The sequence below is a fragment of the Lagopus muta genome, chromosome 3 (genome assembly GCF_023343835.1).
Source record: "Lagopus muta isolate bLagMut1 chromosome 3, bLagMut1 primary, whole genome shotgun sequence".
Taxonomy (NCBI): Eukaryota; Metazoa; Chordata; class Aves; order Galliformes; family Phasianidae; genus Lagopus; species Lagopus muta.
This window is the reverse complement of record NC_064435.1, coordinates 68,302,953-68,319,437: the sequence shown is the minus strand read 5'-3', so window position 1 is coordinate 68,319,437 and position 16,485 is coordinate 68,302,953. Positions and strand designations below refer to the sequence as shown.

Sequence of the window (16,485 nt, the reverse complement as noted above, 5' to 3'; positions counted from 1 at the left end):
ATTGGCTGTTTGTTACTGATTGTAAAAAAGCATTAGTGCTTTTTTAACTAAACCCAAAAATACAAATATTAGTTCACTGTAAACCACGCAAGTACTTAAACACTTAGATTACATGTTGATGCATTTTGCTCTTCTAAAAGGGATACTGATAGCTGGAATTTTTGGATACCCATATTTAAGAACCACCACAAGGATGCAATAGGGCTTATGAATACCTGGATATATAAGACAGTCTCTACAATTCTCTTCAGACTACACTTTAAGTGATCAAAACAGCAAGGATCACTTCAAAAAATGATCAAAAAAACAAAAACAAAAACGGTGTAAACATTAAAAAAAAAAAAAATTAAACAATTTGAGAATCAAGCCGTGCACAACAGATACTGGCTTCAAAGGAATGGGTATTCCTAGATTCTCCCTCAGCTGAGCTTCCTGGATGTTGGGAGAGAGCATTATTGGTCATATTCACTATGAGGAGCAGCTGACAGTCTGATGGCTTCACTGCTGGCAGATTATCATTGCAACATGAATGACAGTTTTGCTCCCCTCTTTTCTCTGACTATTTCAGGCAATAACAATAGAATGTGCTGCACTTCTTTATACCCTTGATAGACCCATAATGATAGCCACGGCTTCAGTGCACTGAATACTGTGCCAAGGAGAGCAGGAAGAAACTACTGTTAAGCAGAAGTTTGGGTAGCAAAGCACTTTTTCACCACCTATTTCCTGGATATATTTAAAATATATATACATCTAATCTAAAAAAATTTAAGGTAAAAGTTCTTCCCTTGTATTACTTTGATTTCTCTGGTAGTAGAGTAATTCATGCAAAAAAAAAAAAAATATATATATATATATATATAATAATAATAATAATAATTTTGAGCTCTGAACAAAGCTTGATGGAATACTGGAAAACTCATTGTTTAGTGAAATTATATTACCAATTTGTCCTGAAGAAAGATTTTCCAAGTACGTGTGCAGAGAGCTTTTTTTTTTTTCCCCTTAAGGTTTCTGCAGAAACACTGACTTTTCTCCAATTCTAAAAAGTTACTGAATATCACAAATATGCAAAGGACACAAATATGTGCAAATTCAAGAGTCAGTATGCCTGAGATCCCACCGTGTCTTTGAAATACCACCAGAGTCCTTCTGAATAAAAATATATCAGAGCAAGAACTAATATTGATAAAACAAGAAACAAGCCCTATGATTTTCCATTTTTTAAAATATAAAATAATTTAGCTCACTATCAATAAGAAAAGGCTTTTTTTAAAAAAAAAAAAACTACATAGTAAGCAAAATCTACAGAATATTAAAAAGAATCATTTATCCCTAATAAATAATGCCCTCTAAAATAATATTGAGCAGAAAACACATGTTGAGTATTATTTGAGATGGCTATGAAATTTGAGAGGTAGATGTTTAAAATCAATCAGTTACTTGGGAAAGGCACTGCTATGGCTATCAATGTAAACAGCATTAAGTTTTATCTCTCTTTTGTTCATATCTGCACAGGAGTGCAGAGGAGATGAAGAACATCTCTCATCTCACAGTATCTGTATTCATTTAATGTCTTTGGTCTGCATCTGATCTCCTGAAATGGAGGGCAAAGGGAAGAAAGAATAAGAAAGGCGATCAAATCAATCCCACTGGTGTATGCAGACAAGTAGAAAACTGAACACAGCAGCCAGATTGTACACTGAGGGTGACTGCGTCATAGCACAATCCTCAGATGAGAACACCAGAAAACTATAGGCTGAAACTGAAGCATCAGAAATCCTGTACAACAGTTTCCATGATATGAATTCAGATGTCTTGTCTCATGTACTCACGGTGGTGATGTGCCACTGCAAAAGCACTTCTGTTCCAGTTCACCATGCCCACTGAGTTTGGGGTCTTCATTACAAGGAAAAGCAGTAACAAACAGCACTGATACAAAGGCTTTGTCACAGTGATGAGAATACATTAGCTGGGTAACACTCATGAAAAGTGTTACTTGTTCCAAGAAGTAACCATTTAAAAATGCTGCTACCATCAGAACCTGATGGTATTTAGGAAATAAACTAATAGACAAATGGAATCACAATTTTTCTATCCTTTGGGTAGTCTTCAAATTTCTCAAGGTACCATCTGAAAAAAAAAAAGAAAAGTCCAAATCTGTTGAATATTGCATCTTCAAAATACTTTCAAGGAAATTAAGTAACTGCAGAACGCAATTTAAGCAATATGTATTTTTCAAATCCAAGCCAGAAAATAATGTCTTTAAAACCTACTCTAGATAGAAAACTGCTATTTACCACACTCACCCTAAGGAAATCTGATTTTGAGGTACAACAAAACAAAGCTACCACTTCCAACAGTGAGAAATCAAACTAGTAGTGCAATGAGAGCAGCCAGGGAAGAAATGGCCTATTGTAATAAAATGTATATTGTAATGATTCCTATTTGTATTTTAGAAGCAGAGGAAAAAAATAATATCCAAGGCAAGAAGTCAAATCTTATAATGACTACATAAGCAAGCATGATACTTTACATCTGGTTCTGGATAGAAAAACCCTCAGTTCCAGTCAGAGCTCACACAGTCAAACACTACAGTAGCTTTACTAGTTCCCTTCAACAACTATCACTATTTTCACATCCAGACAATTACAAAAAAAAAAAAAACAAAAAAAAAACAACTGACCAACCAAACAAGAAAACCACATTACACTAATAGATGCTATTACATCACTTTATGGCAAACACATTTACTCCTGTTTAGTACTTATTCTGCTTCTCTAATATAGAAAAAAGTTAAATAATCTAGGCTCCTCAAAGTTGCAAGTGTTCACATTAACAGAAATTAACTGAAAGACTGAAGTTGGAATAAGCAGAAAACAAAACTCTCACAATAATGCACAACTAATTTTGATGTTGTTGCTGGCTTACAGTTTCAACACTGAATAATGCACATTGCCTGTTTGCCTAGTGACACACAAGAGGAAGTTCTGTGACTTCTATAGAAAGCATGCATTGCATGATTACTTGCAGTTGTGTGATATCAACATTAAGCTATTATATCATACATTACTTTTCAGTAATTTATTCCAAGTTTGTAAAATTGAAACTTGCTTAGATTTGCTATTTTTGCTTTTGCTTTTTCCCCACTTCACTCCTTTTATTAAAAAAAAAATATTGCTTCCCTTAATGCAAATTAATACCTTTAACAACCTTCAGGGTTTTTCATAACACTCTAATTACAAAAACATGAAAGAGTTTTACCAAGGCTTAAGATACACAGAAAGGAACCATGGAATTTGAGTCCAAAGAACATAATAGATGAGGAAAGACTGAAGAACCTGATTGATTCCTTCCTCACCACTTGGGCTGCAGAGGAAGAGGACAGAGGGTTATTTCTGCATACAAGTACTGGAACAGGAGACCTAAGATAATGGAGCGAAAACCACAAAGAAAATGCAATTCCTTGCAGCTGGGATGCAATGGCTTCATGCCAAACTGCAGACTAGAGACTAACTAGTTGGGTACCAGCTCTGCACAAAAGGGGAAAGACATTCTGGTGGACAGGTTGAACATCGAGTTCTGCATGATGGATCCTTGCAGTGACAACAGCTAGCTGCATACTGAAGTGCTTTAACATGTACAGAGCCCCAAGTTAAGGCAAATGCTTATACACAACTATTCAACAGTCAATAAACCGTATCTAGATTACTGCACCCAATTTTAGGCTTTCAGTATGCCCAAAAACTCAGGAAGAGTTCAGCAGATGGTCATCTAGACAGCTGTGTAGCTGGAACATCAAATACACAAGGAAGGGTTGAATTAACTAGATTTGCTCAAGTTAAAGAAGTTTAAGTGGAGCATTTAATTGCAGTCACCCACTATCCACAGAGATATTAGAGAGAAGACAGAGCCATATCCCTCCTGGAGGTGTGCAGAAAATGGTCAAGAGACAGGGATAAAAGTTGTACCACAGAAAATTCCAGCCAGACACAAGGAAAAAGAATTATTTCCTATGTGAATGGCAAAGCTCTCAAACAAGATATTTTTCCTCAGAGGTGCTGGAATCTTTGTCCTCAGAGGGACTCTGAACTCAAATGTATGAAGCCCTGGACAACCTGATGTGAGGTTATGAGCAGGTCTTCACAGGTCCAGAATGAACTACATTCATTTAATGAATAGCCATGACCACCTCATTGTATGTTGTGTGCTTATGCTTAACTACCCTACTGAAATATTGTTGCGTTTAATACTACTCAGAATATTCTCTCATTCTCCACAGCAGTAACAGCTTTTCACTAGACTTGTTCTGCAACATCTCTGTGGTATAATTTATGAAATGGAAATGAAGTGTGAAACAGCAGAAATTATAAGACACAAACACTTACTGGTGGTGTTGCTTTGCCCTTGAACCCAAAATGAAAAGCGTACACAGTGCAAATGCAAGGCTTTCAATAGTGCAGCAGGCAAGAGCAAATCCAAACCATTCCAGGATCTCTCCGAAGAAGTTGGCTCCGCTGACATATTCAAACATTCCTCCTAAAGGCAGAAAGGGCAGGATTACTTTAAAAGCACATTAATCAAGGAGATCTTTGATAGTACTTTCACTGAAAGTCTAAGACCACCCATATCATCAGTGTCTCTTTGTATATTTTTTAAAGCAGTAGAAACAGCGTTTTGCAGTTCAGGCTGTCTTATATGGGATTGTTTCAGTCTTCATTCTTACCCAGCTCCATTTATCCTTTAGAAATCACAGGGGGAAAAAAAAGCCAATATACTTAGTAACAGAAGTGACTTCATGCCTCCTTAAATCAGTGACAGTGACATCAAGCCGGCACTGACCATGAACTGAACTTTTTATTTTAAATAAACAAAAATTAAAAAGTAATCCCTTTTGAATAGTCTCATAAAATATCCCTATACTTCTTTAGCATACAATACTTCAATAAATTGAAGAAATTACGCATCTCAGGTAAATGATGAAAAATATTATTCAAAATTCAAGTTTCAAACTTGTCCTCTAGTTTAAGATGTGTTGCCCTTTTGTTCTTGCATCCTGTCAGACTTACAGATCTTAACTACAAGTACTTCAACACTGATCCTCACAAAACAAAAATTATCAGTTTGTTAGCTGTATTTTACAGCCAATTAGGCATAAACAGTCAGTACTCACCCGATGGGAGAGTTATAAAATAAGAACTTTCACCCTAATTCCAAAGTTAACGTACAAACTGACATCACAGTAAGCACCATGCCAATGGAACCAACCAAATATTTGCAAACTGTAGTAAAGGACATGTTTTGACCTTGCTTTAATTACTTTGCTTTTGTGGCAAAACAAAAGCAGAATTCCAGTGCTTAATTTGGATAAGTAATATTAAAAAAAACAACTCCTCTTGATCAAGCAGCAAAGAACATCTTTTTTCCTTCTGAACATTTCACAGCACAGTAGTATTCATTTGCAGTAGATGCAAACCCAAGAGCCCATGCAAAGATAAAACTATCTTCTTGGTGGAAAAAATAATATGAACTCTAAGAAACCATTTCCTAAGGTAGACAAACTGCTTTTACAAGTTTCTTCTCAAATCATAACTTACCTCTAAAAAGATAATACCAAGCTTTAGAAGGTCACATTTACAGATTGGAATATCTATTTATGTTTCAAGATTCTTCTTGAGGTCACCTAGTGCAACTCCACCCTGTTCAAGCAGGGTCAACTACAGCTGGAAGCCCAGAAGAATGTCCAGTCAGGTTTTCAGCATCTCCAAAGATGGAAACTGCAGAGTCTCTCTGGGCAATCTACCCTATATTCTTTGACTACCCTCACACTTAGAAATAAATAGAATTGTGTGTTCATATAGGATTTCATGTGTTTCTTCTATGTCTGTTGCCTTTTTGCCTGTCAGCAGGCACCACTAAAAAGAACCCGGCTTCTTTATCTTCACTGCCTCTCATCAGATATTTACATCTGTTGATAAAATCATCATAAGTATTTTCTTTTTCAGGTTGAACAGCCCCGGAACTCCTCCTGAAAAATGCTATACAGATTATTGATTACCTCTTGGTATCTTGTAACCAGTTTCTCCAGGTTTTCTCAGATTTCTGAGGATATGATCAGAATGAATATTGATTGCCATGCCGACCAGCCACCCCATGAAACCTGAAAAGAAATATTCAGAATATTAGTCTGTAGTACACTGAGTGAAAATAATCAGAAAACAAAGTAACAGGTAACATATTAAGCATGTTATCTCAAAGCAGTCATAATATGGTAATGTAAAGCACTCTAAGCGGTTCTAGTGACTCCATGGACAATCCCAGTTTCACACTGAGCTCTCAGGTAAATAAGGCTTGTAGCAATTTCTCTTGAAGGAAACATTATTTTATGCATAAAGTGTTATTCTTGGGTGATAGACAAAAATAAGCACATATTTATGTGCATGCATGCATACATACACATATGTATTATGTATATCTTCTAACTTCAATATCAAAAACCAAACACATCAAAATTTTAAAGAACATGGAAAACTAGTTATTCTCATTTCTAGTAAAATGACACACCTCAGACTTCTTTTTAAATGACAATATGCCAAAGTTCCTGCAGCAGACTGCTTTGTAATTAATAGGAATGAAAAAATACAGTAGATTCTCGTGCAAGACTGACAAAGATAATATCATCATACTCCTAGAAGTTTAGGGTAGGAACTTGGTAAACCTAGTCTTGCTGAGCATTAACAAACTCTGAGCTTGAAATTATTCACCAAATAAAAGGGGAAAAAAAAAAAAAAAAAAAAAAAAAAAAAAAGAAACCATGTAGTTTAATATTATGGAAAAATTTCTGCTGTAATTTCTCAAATTCAGTACCAGGTTGTAATAGATTTCTCTGCAATCTAAACCAGAAATTTATTCTAAGATTACTGGAACTAAAGAATGAATGCTAAGACCCAATTTGCATAAAACTGTGGGCAGTTCCAGGCATCACAATATAGGAAGGACATAAAGCTATTAGAGAGCATCCAAAGGAGGGCTACAGAGATGGGGAGGTATGTGAGGATCAGCTGCGGTCCCTTGCTTTGGTGTTGTTTTTCTTTCGTTTTGTTGGTGTTTTTTTTTACAGGCCAGAGAAGAGGAGGCTGAGGGAAGGCCTCATGGAGACCTACAGCTTCCTCAGGTTCTTCACCAGAAAGTGGTTGAGCACTGGAATGAGCTCACCAGGGCACTAGTCACAGCCCCATGCTTCTGGAGTTCAAAAGCTATTTATTAGACAGTGTTCTCAGACAAAGGTTGTGGCTTTTAAGCGGTCCCATGTAGAACAAGTTGGACTCAATGGTTGTTGTGTGGTCCTTCCAACTCAGGATATTCTGTGACTGTGAAGGTGAAATAAAGAGCTGAGAGAGGCAAAGGATCAAAACTCTCTACAAATTTGATACTTCTACAACTTAATACTGTCACATTCAAAGATGCACAGAACAAAGATAACTGATATCAGAATAGCTTGTTGCTTTAGTTGCGATCTAACTTCTACAAGACAGGAAAAACAGGAAAAAGCATACTTAGGTTAGCACTTAATTGGGATTTTTTTTCCCCATATTTGACTTGCTGTGAGCGTGTGTTTGGTAATACTAGCAAAAGGGATAAAGATAGTTGGTATACAGTAAAAAAAATGCATTAACCTAATTAGAAGGGTACATTAAACAGCTCCAAGTCATTTGGGAGTTCAACTATCTGAACAGAAACTAACTGAGGAGTCTGACAGGCTTGTCATTAAGAAAAAGAAAACCATGCACAACATCTTACATTAGTCAAAGCGTGTAACTGCAGGAAAAAAAAAAAACAAAACTTTTTAATTTATTTTTTAAAGTTGTTAGTGTGTCAATCTTATCAATGTATCTGGTCTGATAAATTAATCCCCACAAACCTCAAAGGCCTCCATGATGGGAAATGCTTGCCTTCACACAGCTGTTGGAATTCATTTTGCAAGATCAAAGACCCATTTGTTTGTGCTTGCTTTAAGCACATGCCATTCATTAAAAGATCCGCCAACATTTTAATTCAATAACAACAATAATTAAGCGGCTGCTATCACTGCTGCTACTGGGGAACAGAAGCTGTTAGCAGCTTTCTCAGGAATACACTGTTTCTGTGAAGTTTCATTTGTAACCACAAATTAAGCTGTAAATCTTTTGAAAGCCAGCTTGAAACAAGCATCCCTTAACATTGTTTGAAATACGTGCAAAGTGAGATGTATCCTATCCCAGTTCTAACTTAACAGCAGGCCTATGAAGTCCAGTGAGAACTGTTCCGAGAAGCTACCCATTTATATCTTGTGGCACGCTGCTTTGAAGGGAAAGGAAACACGTACAGTCAGACCAGACCTTTCTATACAGTATCTAAACAAAGTTCTGGGAAAGTTACATTCTGATCATCTTAGCGATCGCATAATGAACTTCATATTAACCAGAAAGACATTGCCTCTCTTCCAGCCTTAGCTGCAAACAGGCACCAATCAACTTGTCTGTATTGACTAAAATACAGAACCATTCCTCCTGTTACCTTGTGGAGCACAGTTGCCAGTAATGAGCATGAATGCTGATCCCTCAGATTCAGAACTTCTGGCCCTGATGCAAGAACACATTTTGAGAAAACCAAGAAAACTCTAGGCTTGATGCACCTTATTTACTGTTATCTTGTGTCACTCAGCAGGATGGCTTACCCACTTAATCCAAGGTTTCATAGAAATAAAAACTGTAGTATAAAGGTTACAGTGTTCTGCATCCTCAGGTTTTGTTGCAATAAAGCACATGACATTCCAAAAAAATCCAGGATTGAAATTCACAGTTTTCACCTTTCTGTTTAAATTTCTGGCTATACGTCATCTTTGATAAAAGTATTCCTTGTTGCTAGGAATAGACAAGATTCAAGTTTTTCCACACAGGCCAACTGAATTGAACCCACCTGCAAAAATACTGAATTTTATTTGGATCAAGCACAAGGGCTGCTCTGACAGAAATGCCTTTTTATTATGTTGGTCCACGACATCAGAGAGATGATGGCATAGCAGTAGAGACTGAACTTTCCCCTCAATATCCCATTACATTTTGTTGTCATGCGACAGATGGCAGCAGAGGGGCAGTCTTACAGAACGGTGTCTGACATGGGAGTGCCTACTGAGCAGAAGTTTGTCAATGTATTCCTCCATGCAGAAAAAATTGCACCCATTGACATTCATCTGCACTTGCTGAATGTTCCTGGAGACCAAACAGTGGATGCGTTCACAGTGAGGGATGGGTGGTGCATCTCAGCAAGGGTGACAGGTTACCTCTGCTAGGGTAGACTGTTAAAAGCATGGCATGCAAGCTCTTGTTGACTGCTGGCAAAAAAAATGCACAACTAATGGTGGTGACTGGGTTGAAAAATAATGTTTCGCAGCTGAGAATCTGTTTGATTAAGTAGTATTTTTGTATCTGTTGTATTTCCATGAAAATAAGTAAGAGGCATTACTTTTGGAGCTTCTGAGCCAAGTCACTTCACACTCTAGATATAATTTTTGAGTGTAAAGGTAACACATTAAGTCTTTCAGACTATTCTCTTTCAATACATAGAAAACCAAAGGAATTTGATTGCCAGCTTTCTTTTCCGTTGTTGCCTGCTGCCTGCTTCCACGTTGATTAAGAAGAAAGATTTGACTGCTCTACAGAGAAACTAAAGTTGCTGTGTGAAAGTCCTTTCCATATTTACCTCGGTAAGTTTAAAATACTGCTTGATTGGCTTGTTTCATTCTGCTTACAAGCAGAATGTAGACCTGTAAACACGCACATCTCTTACTCATAGCACAGAACAGAAAGTTTTCATTAGTAATCAAGCTATGTAAATGCTATATGTCTTATACTAAAATTTATCATAACCCTTTCAACTATAAACTCAACGTAATTACTCAAGATAGATTAGATGCCAATATATTAGATCAACACAAGGAATTCACAGATGAATTCAAATATCAAGATTCAAAAGTACAGAGCAACTCAAATGTTTTTAGGAAAGCGTATCATTTGAATGTCTTTTCTTTCAAAAATAAATCTCTATCCAGACAGAGGGTGTTGAACTCTTACTATACCTAAGTATAAAAAAAGTTTGCTTCTCTTGCATTAGTGGCTATGTACCAACTTGCTAATGGCCAGAAAAGAAAATGAAAACATACCTTGAAAAATAAGGGATTTTTTAATTTGTACTGTAAGATACGTGTATCGTTATTTCTATCTATACGGTAATTTGAAATCAATTTTCTTGAATAGCACACAAATTAATTGTACTGAAGTGTAAACTGTATTTCTACTAATACAATCCAGTATTAACACAAGAAAAAACCTCTATACTGAAAGTTATAATCAGTTCCACGCTGATCTTCAATTTTAGAATTTAGAATCCTTTAGTTTTACTTAAATGCAAGTACAATTCTGAGAATGCTACCTTTTGGGAGCACTGTACTTCATTGTCCGTATTCTCATGTCCTCATCGTGGCTGAATCTTGAGACTCCACTCTACAAAATTAAGAGTTGGGCCATGATCTGCATGACTTGGCTTCTGCCCAAGGTAAGTCTTGATAGGTAAACAGGAAGGAGTCAGTGTACATCAGTAGGTTCTGAGATCTACAGGATGTGCCATGACATACAGGTGACCTCTCAAGACACATGACGTGGGAATTGGAGTTGGACTTGATGATCCTTATGAGTCCCTTCCAACTCAGGACACTCTATGATTCAAAAGGATTTTTTCATCCATCGGTATTAAACCTGGAAATTAAGGCTTCACGTAATACTAAAACACGTGCATAAGAAGGACAGTTTCCTGTTTACTACGTGTTCATTGCTCTTGTTTTCCCAATCAGCTCTGCCCACATAGGATCTATCTTCCAAAAAAATGTACTCCTGCTCTGCAGGCTAATTCAGAGTGACAGCATGGTAAGTGCCTTCTGACTCACCTCCCCATTCCAGGTTTCAAGAATACGTAAAGCAAGTTGCTGTATAGACACAACAGCTAGGTCAGCTTCCATGGACCCAGATAATGGCATTGCCCATGCTCTTTCCATGGCTACTCTGTGTACAGAGCGGAGTAAGAACGTGTTGCCTGACTGACAGTTAGCTGTCAACATGAGAAAGCAATTGAATGGGGATTTAGATAATTAGAACAGCATAAGGTACACCGCAAGAGTTTGATGAAGCTAAAGCAAGGCAAGAAAGGAAGGATCTACTGACTGGAAGTGCACGCAACTTTACTAAGAACTGGTGTGAAACGGTAACTGTCTGCAGATGACTGATCACACGTGCAGGTGCATAGGACCCTGTTAATAGCATCAACCACTTCAAGGTACCATGAGTACTCCCGCTTTTCACAAGTTCTTTATTGGCATGAGACATATGCATAAGGATCATAGTGTTGTTCCCATATTGCTCTGCATCTCAATGGTTTTATCAAGTCTTGTACCACATTTGAAGCAGAACATTCCAGTTTTCTTTCAAAACAGACTAGTTTGCTGCTCTGAACAAAGCCAACACAGTTCACAGAAATCAGAAATCACAGAAACATGGGAACTGCATTAAAAGCTACGAAACTGCTCCAAATCAATGAACTCTTATAGACCTGCAAACAGACACTCAGTAAGGATGCACAAATAGAAAACACATCGGTTCCCTGCAAACTCCCACTACTGTGGTTAATTAGCCTCACCTTTCCTAATTTCTGTCTTCACAGCAAATTTATCTCATTTCAGCTTCGAGTTACAGAACTTAATTGGTCTTGCTGCATACTGACACACTGCCATTTTTGTTCTTCATATAACTTCATGTAAGATCTACTGAGGGATAGCACTACAATGAAATGCAAAGTTTATAAAAAATATCCACTTTTCCCACATCCTCCCCCTTTTCAGGGGATCTAAAGCAATATTTTTGACTTAAAAGGTGTTCTTATAGTCATTAAAGCAACACGTCTTATGACTAGCAGTACAGGAAGTACATATAAAAATATATTCTAAACTAGTACTACTTGCAAACAAAATTCCTACACAGAAATGTTCACAACTGAAGGCAGCTGAACCTAAATATTTCCATTTATTAACTTGTATCTTTCAAAAATCTTTGAAAAAAGAGCATTTAACAAAGCAAAAAAAAAAAAAAAGAAAAAACAAAGAAGGAAGATCAAGCAAGGCTTATCACATAGCATTTTAAATGATCTTGCAGTAAGGAGGCATTAATTTATGGCTCATGACTCATGTTTACAGCACTGCATTGAGATCACCTTTTGATTAAGGTACTGGATTAGGTTACCGGAAGCTGAATTTTTATACTCTGTATTGCATTTGTCTTTACAAGTTTTGATCAGCTGATCTTTTGATTTTTTTTTTTTTTTTTTGGAACCAAATGTAAGGAGACTGAAGTTTCGAAAGTACTGAGAGAGTTACAGATACAGCCATCTCCCACTGAAGATATTCCCTTGTACCTCACATTCTCCATTTTTAGAGCACATACAGTACTTCTTCCTACTCTTCACAAGATGAAGAAATTTAAATAGATTAATCGCAGTCATTACAGCATTTAGCACAGCGATCCTCTGTTGCCATCCACAATAACTCTGCAGTAAAGGCCAAACTTCCTTATTCTTGCTGTACAAGGCATGAGAAATCTGTGAGAAACACTAACTTGCTCTGATTCTAGAAGAGAAAATATTCTAGCTTATCTTCAGACCATAGAGACCCTTCTTCAGAGACTACCTTGGAAAATGGTTTTATTTTTGACAGTAGGTAAAAGTAGATGCTTAGGAAACAAAAAATATGGCAAGGAATACTTCATGCAAACGCAGAATCACCAGGGTGATTCAATCATAGAATGGCCAGGGTTGGAAAGGACCTCAAGGATCATCAAGCTCCAACCCACCTGCCTCAGGCAGGGCCACCAATCTCCACATGTAATACTAGACCAGGCTGCCCAGGGCCCCATCCAACCTGGCCTTGAACACCTCCAGGGATGGGGCATTCACAGCCTCTCTGAGCAGCCTGTTCCAGCACCTCACCACTCTCTCTCTGTAAAGAGCTTCCCCTCAATATCCAGCCCAAATCTTCCCTCTCTCAACATAATGGCAGGACAAGGAGAAATGGTTTTATCTGTCTTTGTAAAGAGTTGACTCCCCTCCTATTTGTAGGCTCCCTTTAGGAACTGGAAGGCTGCAATGAGGTCATCTTACTCTTTTAATTACATGCTTGGCTCCAAGAGTAACTATAACCTAACCTCCCCATAGGGCTGAATGATCAACCCCATCAACTTATCCTTGTGGGGCAGTTTTGCTCTTTGACAAAGTACATCAGTATTATGACAGAGTCTTTTGACATTAAAAGTGGTATGCTGCTATTCATCAACTGCTATAACTCCATTAATTTGTTCGGTTTTTTTTTTGACCATGTACAAACCTTCAATATCTGTGACATCAAGAAAAAAGGAATTTTAGTTTAATCAGTATGTTATGTGGACAATCTCTGATTTGTTCTAAACCCATGAACTGCAACTTCCATTTAAGGCCTCAATAGTGACACAATATATTCTTATTCACTTTGGTGTCAAAGAACAAAGTAAGCTCACCTAGTGCTGACACCAGAGAAAAAAAATCTCAGTTCACAGCTATAAAATAAAATAAAATAAAATAAAATAAAATAAAATAAAATAGGATTAGAAAGTTTTCAGCTATACTACAGCAAACAAGATAACTAAGCTTATTTGGAATGCTGTGAAAAAATAAATCTAAAATGTGATTGAAGATATTATAACTTTAGCTTAAAAAAAAACAACAAACAAACAAACAAAAAAACTTGTGAAATTTCTATTCTTAATATTCTCATAGGATATTTTAACTTACCTGCAATGAAACAAGGGCGTTTTAACCAGTCTGAAGGGTACTCTGCATAAGTGCTTAAGCTTCGGCCTTGCAGATATCCATTGTATATACAGAAGAGAAGTGCTAGTAGGAAGGTGAAAAATGGTGTTGGCTTTCCTTGCCGGATCAGAAAAGGAAATATGAGTGCCCTATAACAAACAAGGAAAGAAAATCTGTTGCATAAATAAACATAAAGGATGCTTTCAGTGTCCAGACTTGCAATCCATAAACCATATCCTGCTTGCCAATTTCTCAGCAGTCTTTGATCTCAGTTCAGGTGGAAAGTTACACTTGTTTTAGCACCTAAATATTCAATTTGTTGTCTACCAAGCGTTATGAGACCAGTCCTCCCCCAGCTGCTTACAGCAGAAATTTTGAGCGTTGTATTCAAAGCAATTACTCTGATTGGAGTGGCAAAGACAAATGATGTTCAACACAACATAATGTTCTCCTGCTTTATTCCTCAACCTTAAGTGGCATAATCAAGCATTCTGAAATGAACCCGGTCTCATAAACCCTACATGCAAAGCCTATCAGGATTTTCAGGTGACAACATCAATGTGAAAGGCATTGTGGTAGATGATAACACTTTACCTAACCAAGATATCTCACAACAAACAGCTCTGTCATCCTTATCTGTATGGAATAAGGCACCATACAGTGAGTAAGATACTAAGAAAATGGACAAGTGAATTACAATCTGCTGAGCTGAAACATCAGAACAAATCAAAACAATAATTATAGCTAGACCAGACAACACACCAACAAGCGTAGGGGCACACCTGTGTACTTTTACACACTGTAGGCACTTCTGCAGGGAAGCCAGAGCACAGGACAACTGGTGAATCACCTGCTTAGCTTCTCAGGTTATACTATTGCTTCATCGTAAAATGTGATAATCTAGCAGGTGTTTTGACAGCTTCTCTATCTATATGGCCTATGAAACCATTCACAGAAGATGGATTGTCAAGTGTGGAATATTCATGGTTTTGAAAGAAAAGAGAAAGAGAATCCCGTTGAAAGTAACTTAATAGAACTCTCTTGCCTCCTAGCCCTAGAAGTCACTTGAAATATATTAATTGCTTCACTCTGACAGTCTCAGTATGCCCCAAGAAAACTGTTGCAGAAATGACAAATCCACAGCTGTCATTCCATTTGGGCAAGAAATCCCAATGGCTCTTCCTGGAGGATTAAATGAGCAAACAAACAAACTCCAGACAAGAAAAGCAAGTGAATGTTTACGCACTCTACCCCGTACAGCGAGCCAACTCCTGATCACGTATTGATTTAATTGGGATCTATAACAATACAGGACTGGGATCACAGAAGTGTGATTGTTCTTCAAGTGTCTGCCAGCTACTTGAGGACTCCTGTCTCAAAGCATCAGTAGAGTCACAGCCATTAAGGCTGGACAAGCCCACGAAGATCATCCAGTCCAACTGCCAGCCCATCCTCACCATGTCCTCAGTGCCACATCCACACTCACACCTTCAACACTTCCAGAGACAGCAACTCCTCCACCCCCCCGGGCAGCCCGTGCCATCGCCTCACTGCTCTGAGAAGAAATTTGTCCTAACAACCAACCTGAACCTCCCCTGTTGCAACTTGAAGCCATTCCCTCTCATCCTATCGCCAGTTACTTACAGAAGAAGCAAAACTCTAGTGGTTTGAAAGAAAAAGCATAATGAATTCATTAATTGACCTGATTATGCCGAGCCTACCACATTACGACAAACTGAAGCCGACGAGAGCTATCTCTCAGTACGCCACCACTAGCGAAACAGTCCCACCGGCATTATGCAATCAGAAAAACGATATTGCCACACAACATCTGCCTGCTGATTCCAGCTTTCCTATAAAGTAACGATACGCCGAGATCCCATTCCAAAGCCATTCATGCTTTTACGAAGGGAGGGACGGGAAGCGGAGGCGCAGTCCCGTTCGCAGAGCCACCACGTCAACCCCACAGCACGGCTCAAGCTCGCAGCGCCGGCAAAACTGCCAGCACAACAGCTGTAAGCAGGACTGCGCCGAAAGCCCTTATCGTATCGCTGCCCCGTTCCATACCGCCGAAATCCGACAGCGCGCGGCACCCCGGAGCGCCGCCCCGACCGCCCGCACCTGTGCACGTAGTGCAGGATGAAGCAGCTCAGCAGGACGGCGTTGGGCAGCCGCCAGGCGGGGATGCAGGCGGCCAGAGCGAGCGGGACGAGGAGCGCGGGCAGCTCCTGCAGCAGCCAGGCGGGCCGGGCAGGCAGCAGCCAGCCGAAGCGCCGCGACGAGTAGCGCCCGTAGGGCATAGGGATGAATCGCAACAGCAGCGCCGAGACAGCGCCCAGCGCCACCAGCCCGTAGGAGAGCAGCTCCAGCAGGCGCTGCTCCCGCGGGCCCGCTGCCCGTTGCCAAAACGCGCAGAACGCGCTGCCGCCTGCCATGTCGCGCTGCGCCCGATCCAGCCGAGACGTCCCGAGGCGCCTCCATCCATCGGGCAGACCGCGGCACGCCCACCGACGTCGCGGGCCAATCGGCGCAGAGGAGCGGAGCCTCACGCCTCACGCCTCC

The 16,485-nt window shown here is 38.9% G+C and overlaps 1 protein-coding gene across 1 annotated transcript; it reads right to left on the bottom strand.

The window, feature by feature from the left end:
• Window positions 1-332: 332 nt before the first annotated feature.
• On the bottom strand, window positions 333-16,472 carry SRD5A1 (steroid 5 alpha-reductase 1). The gene is made up of 5 exons (XM_048940766.1): window positions 16,045-16,472; window positions 13,906-14,072; window positions 6,059-6,160; window positions 4,389-4,539; window positions 333-2,133 (listed from the first exon to the last, which is right to left on the bottom strand). The coding sequence occupies exons 1-5, from the start codon at window positions 16,356-16,358 to the stop codon at window positions 2,067-2,069; spliced, it is 801 nt and encodes a 266-aa protein (XP_048796723.1). The 5' UTR covers window positions 16,359-16,472; the 3' UTR covers window positions 333-2,066.
• Window positions 16,473-16,485: the final 13 nt, after the last annotated feature.

Coding starts and splice junctions, on each gene's coding strand:
- SRD5A1 (XM_048940766.1), bottom strand. CDS start 16,358: ATGGCAGGCGGCAGCGCGTTCTGCGCGTTTTGGCAACGGGCAGCGGGC. Junction 6,161..13,905: donor ACGCCCTTGTTTCATTGCAG/GTAAGTTAAAAT, acceptor ATTTCTTTTCAG/GTTTCATGGGGTGGCTGGTC. Junction 2,134..4,388: donor AGGGCAAAGCAACACCACCA/GTAAGTGTTTGT, acceptor TTTTTTTTTCAG/ATGGTACCTTGAGAAATTTG.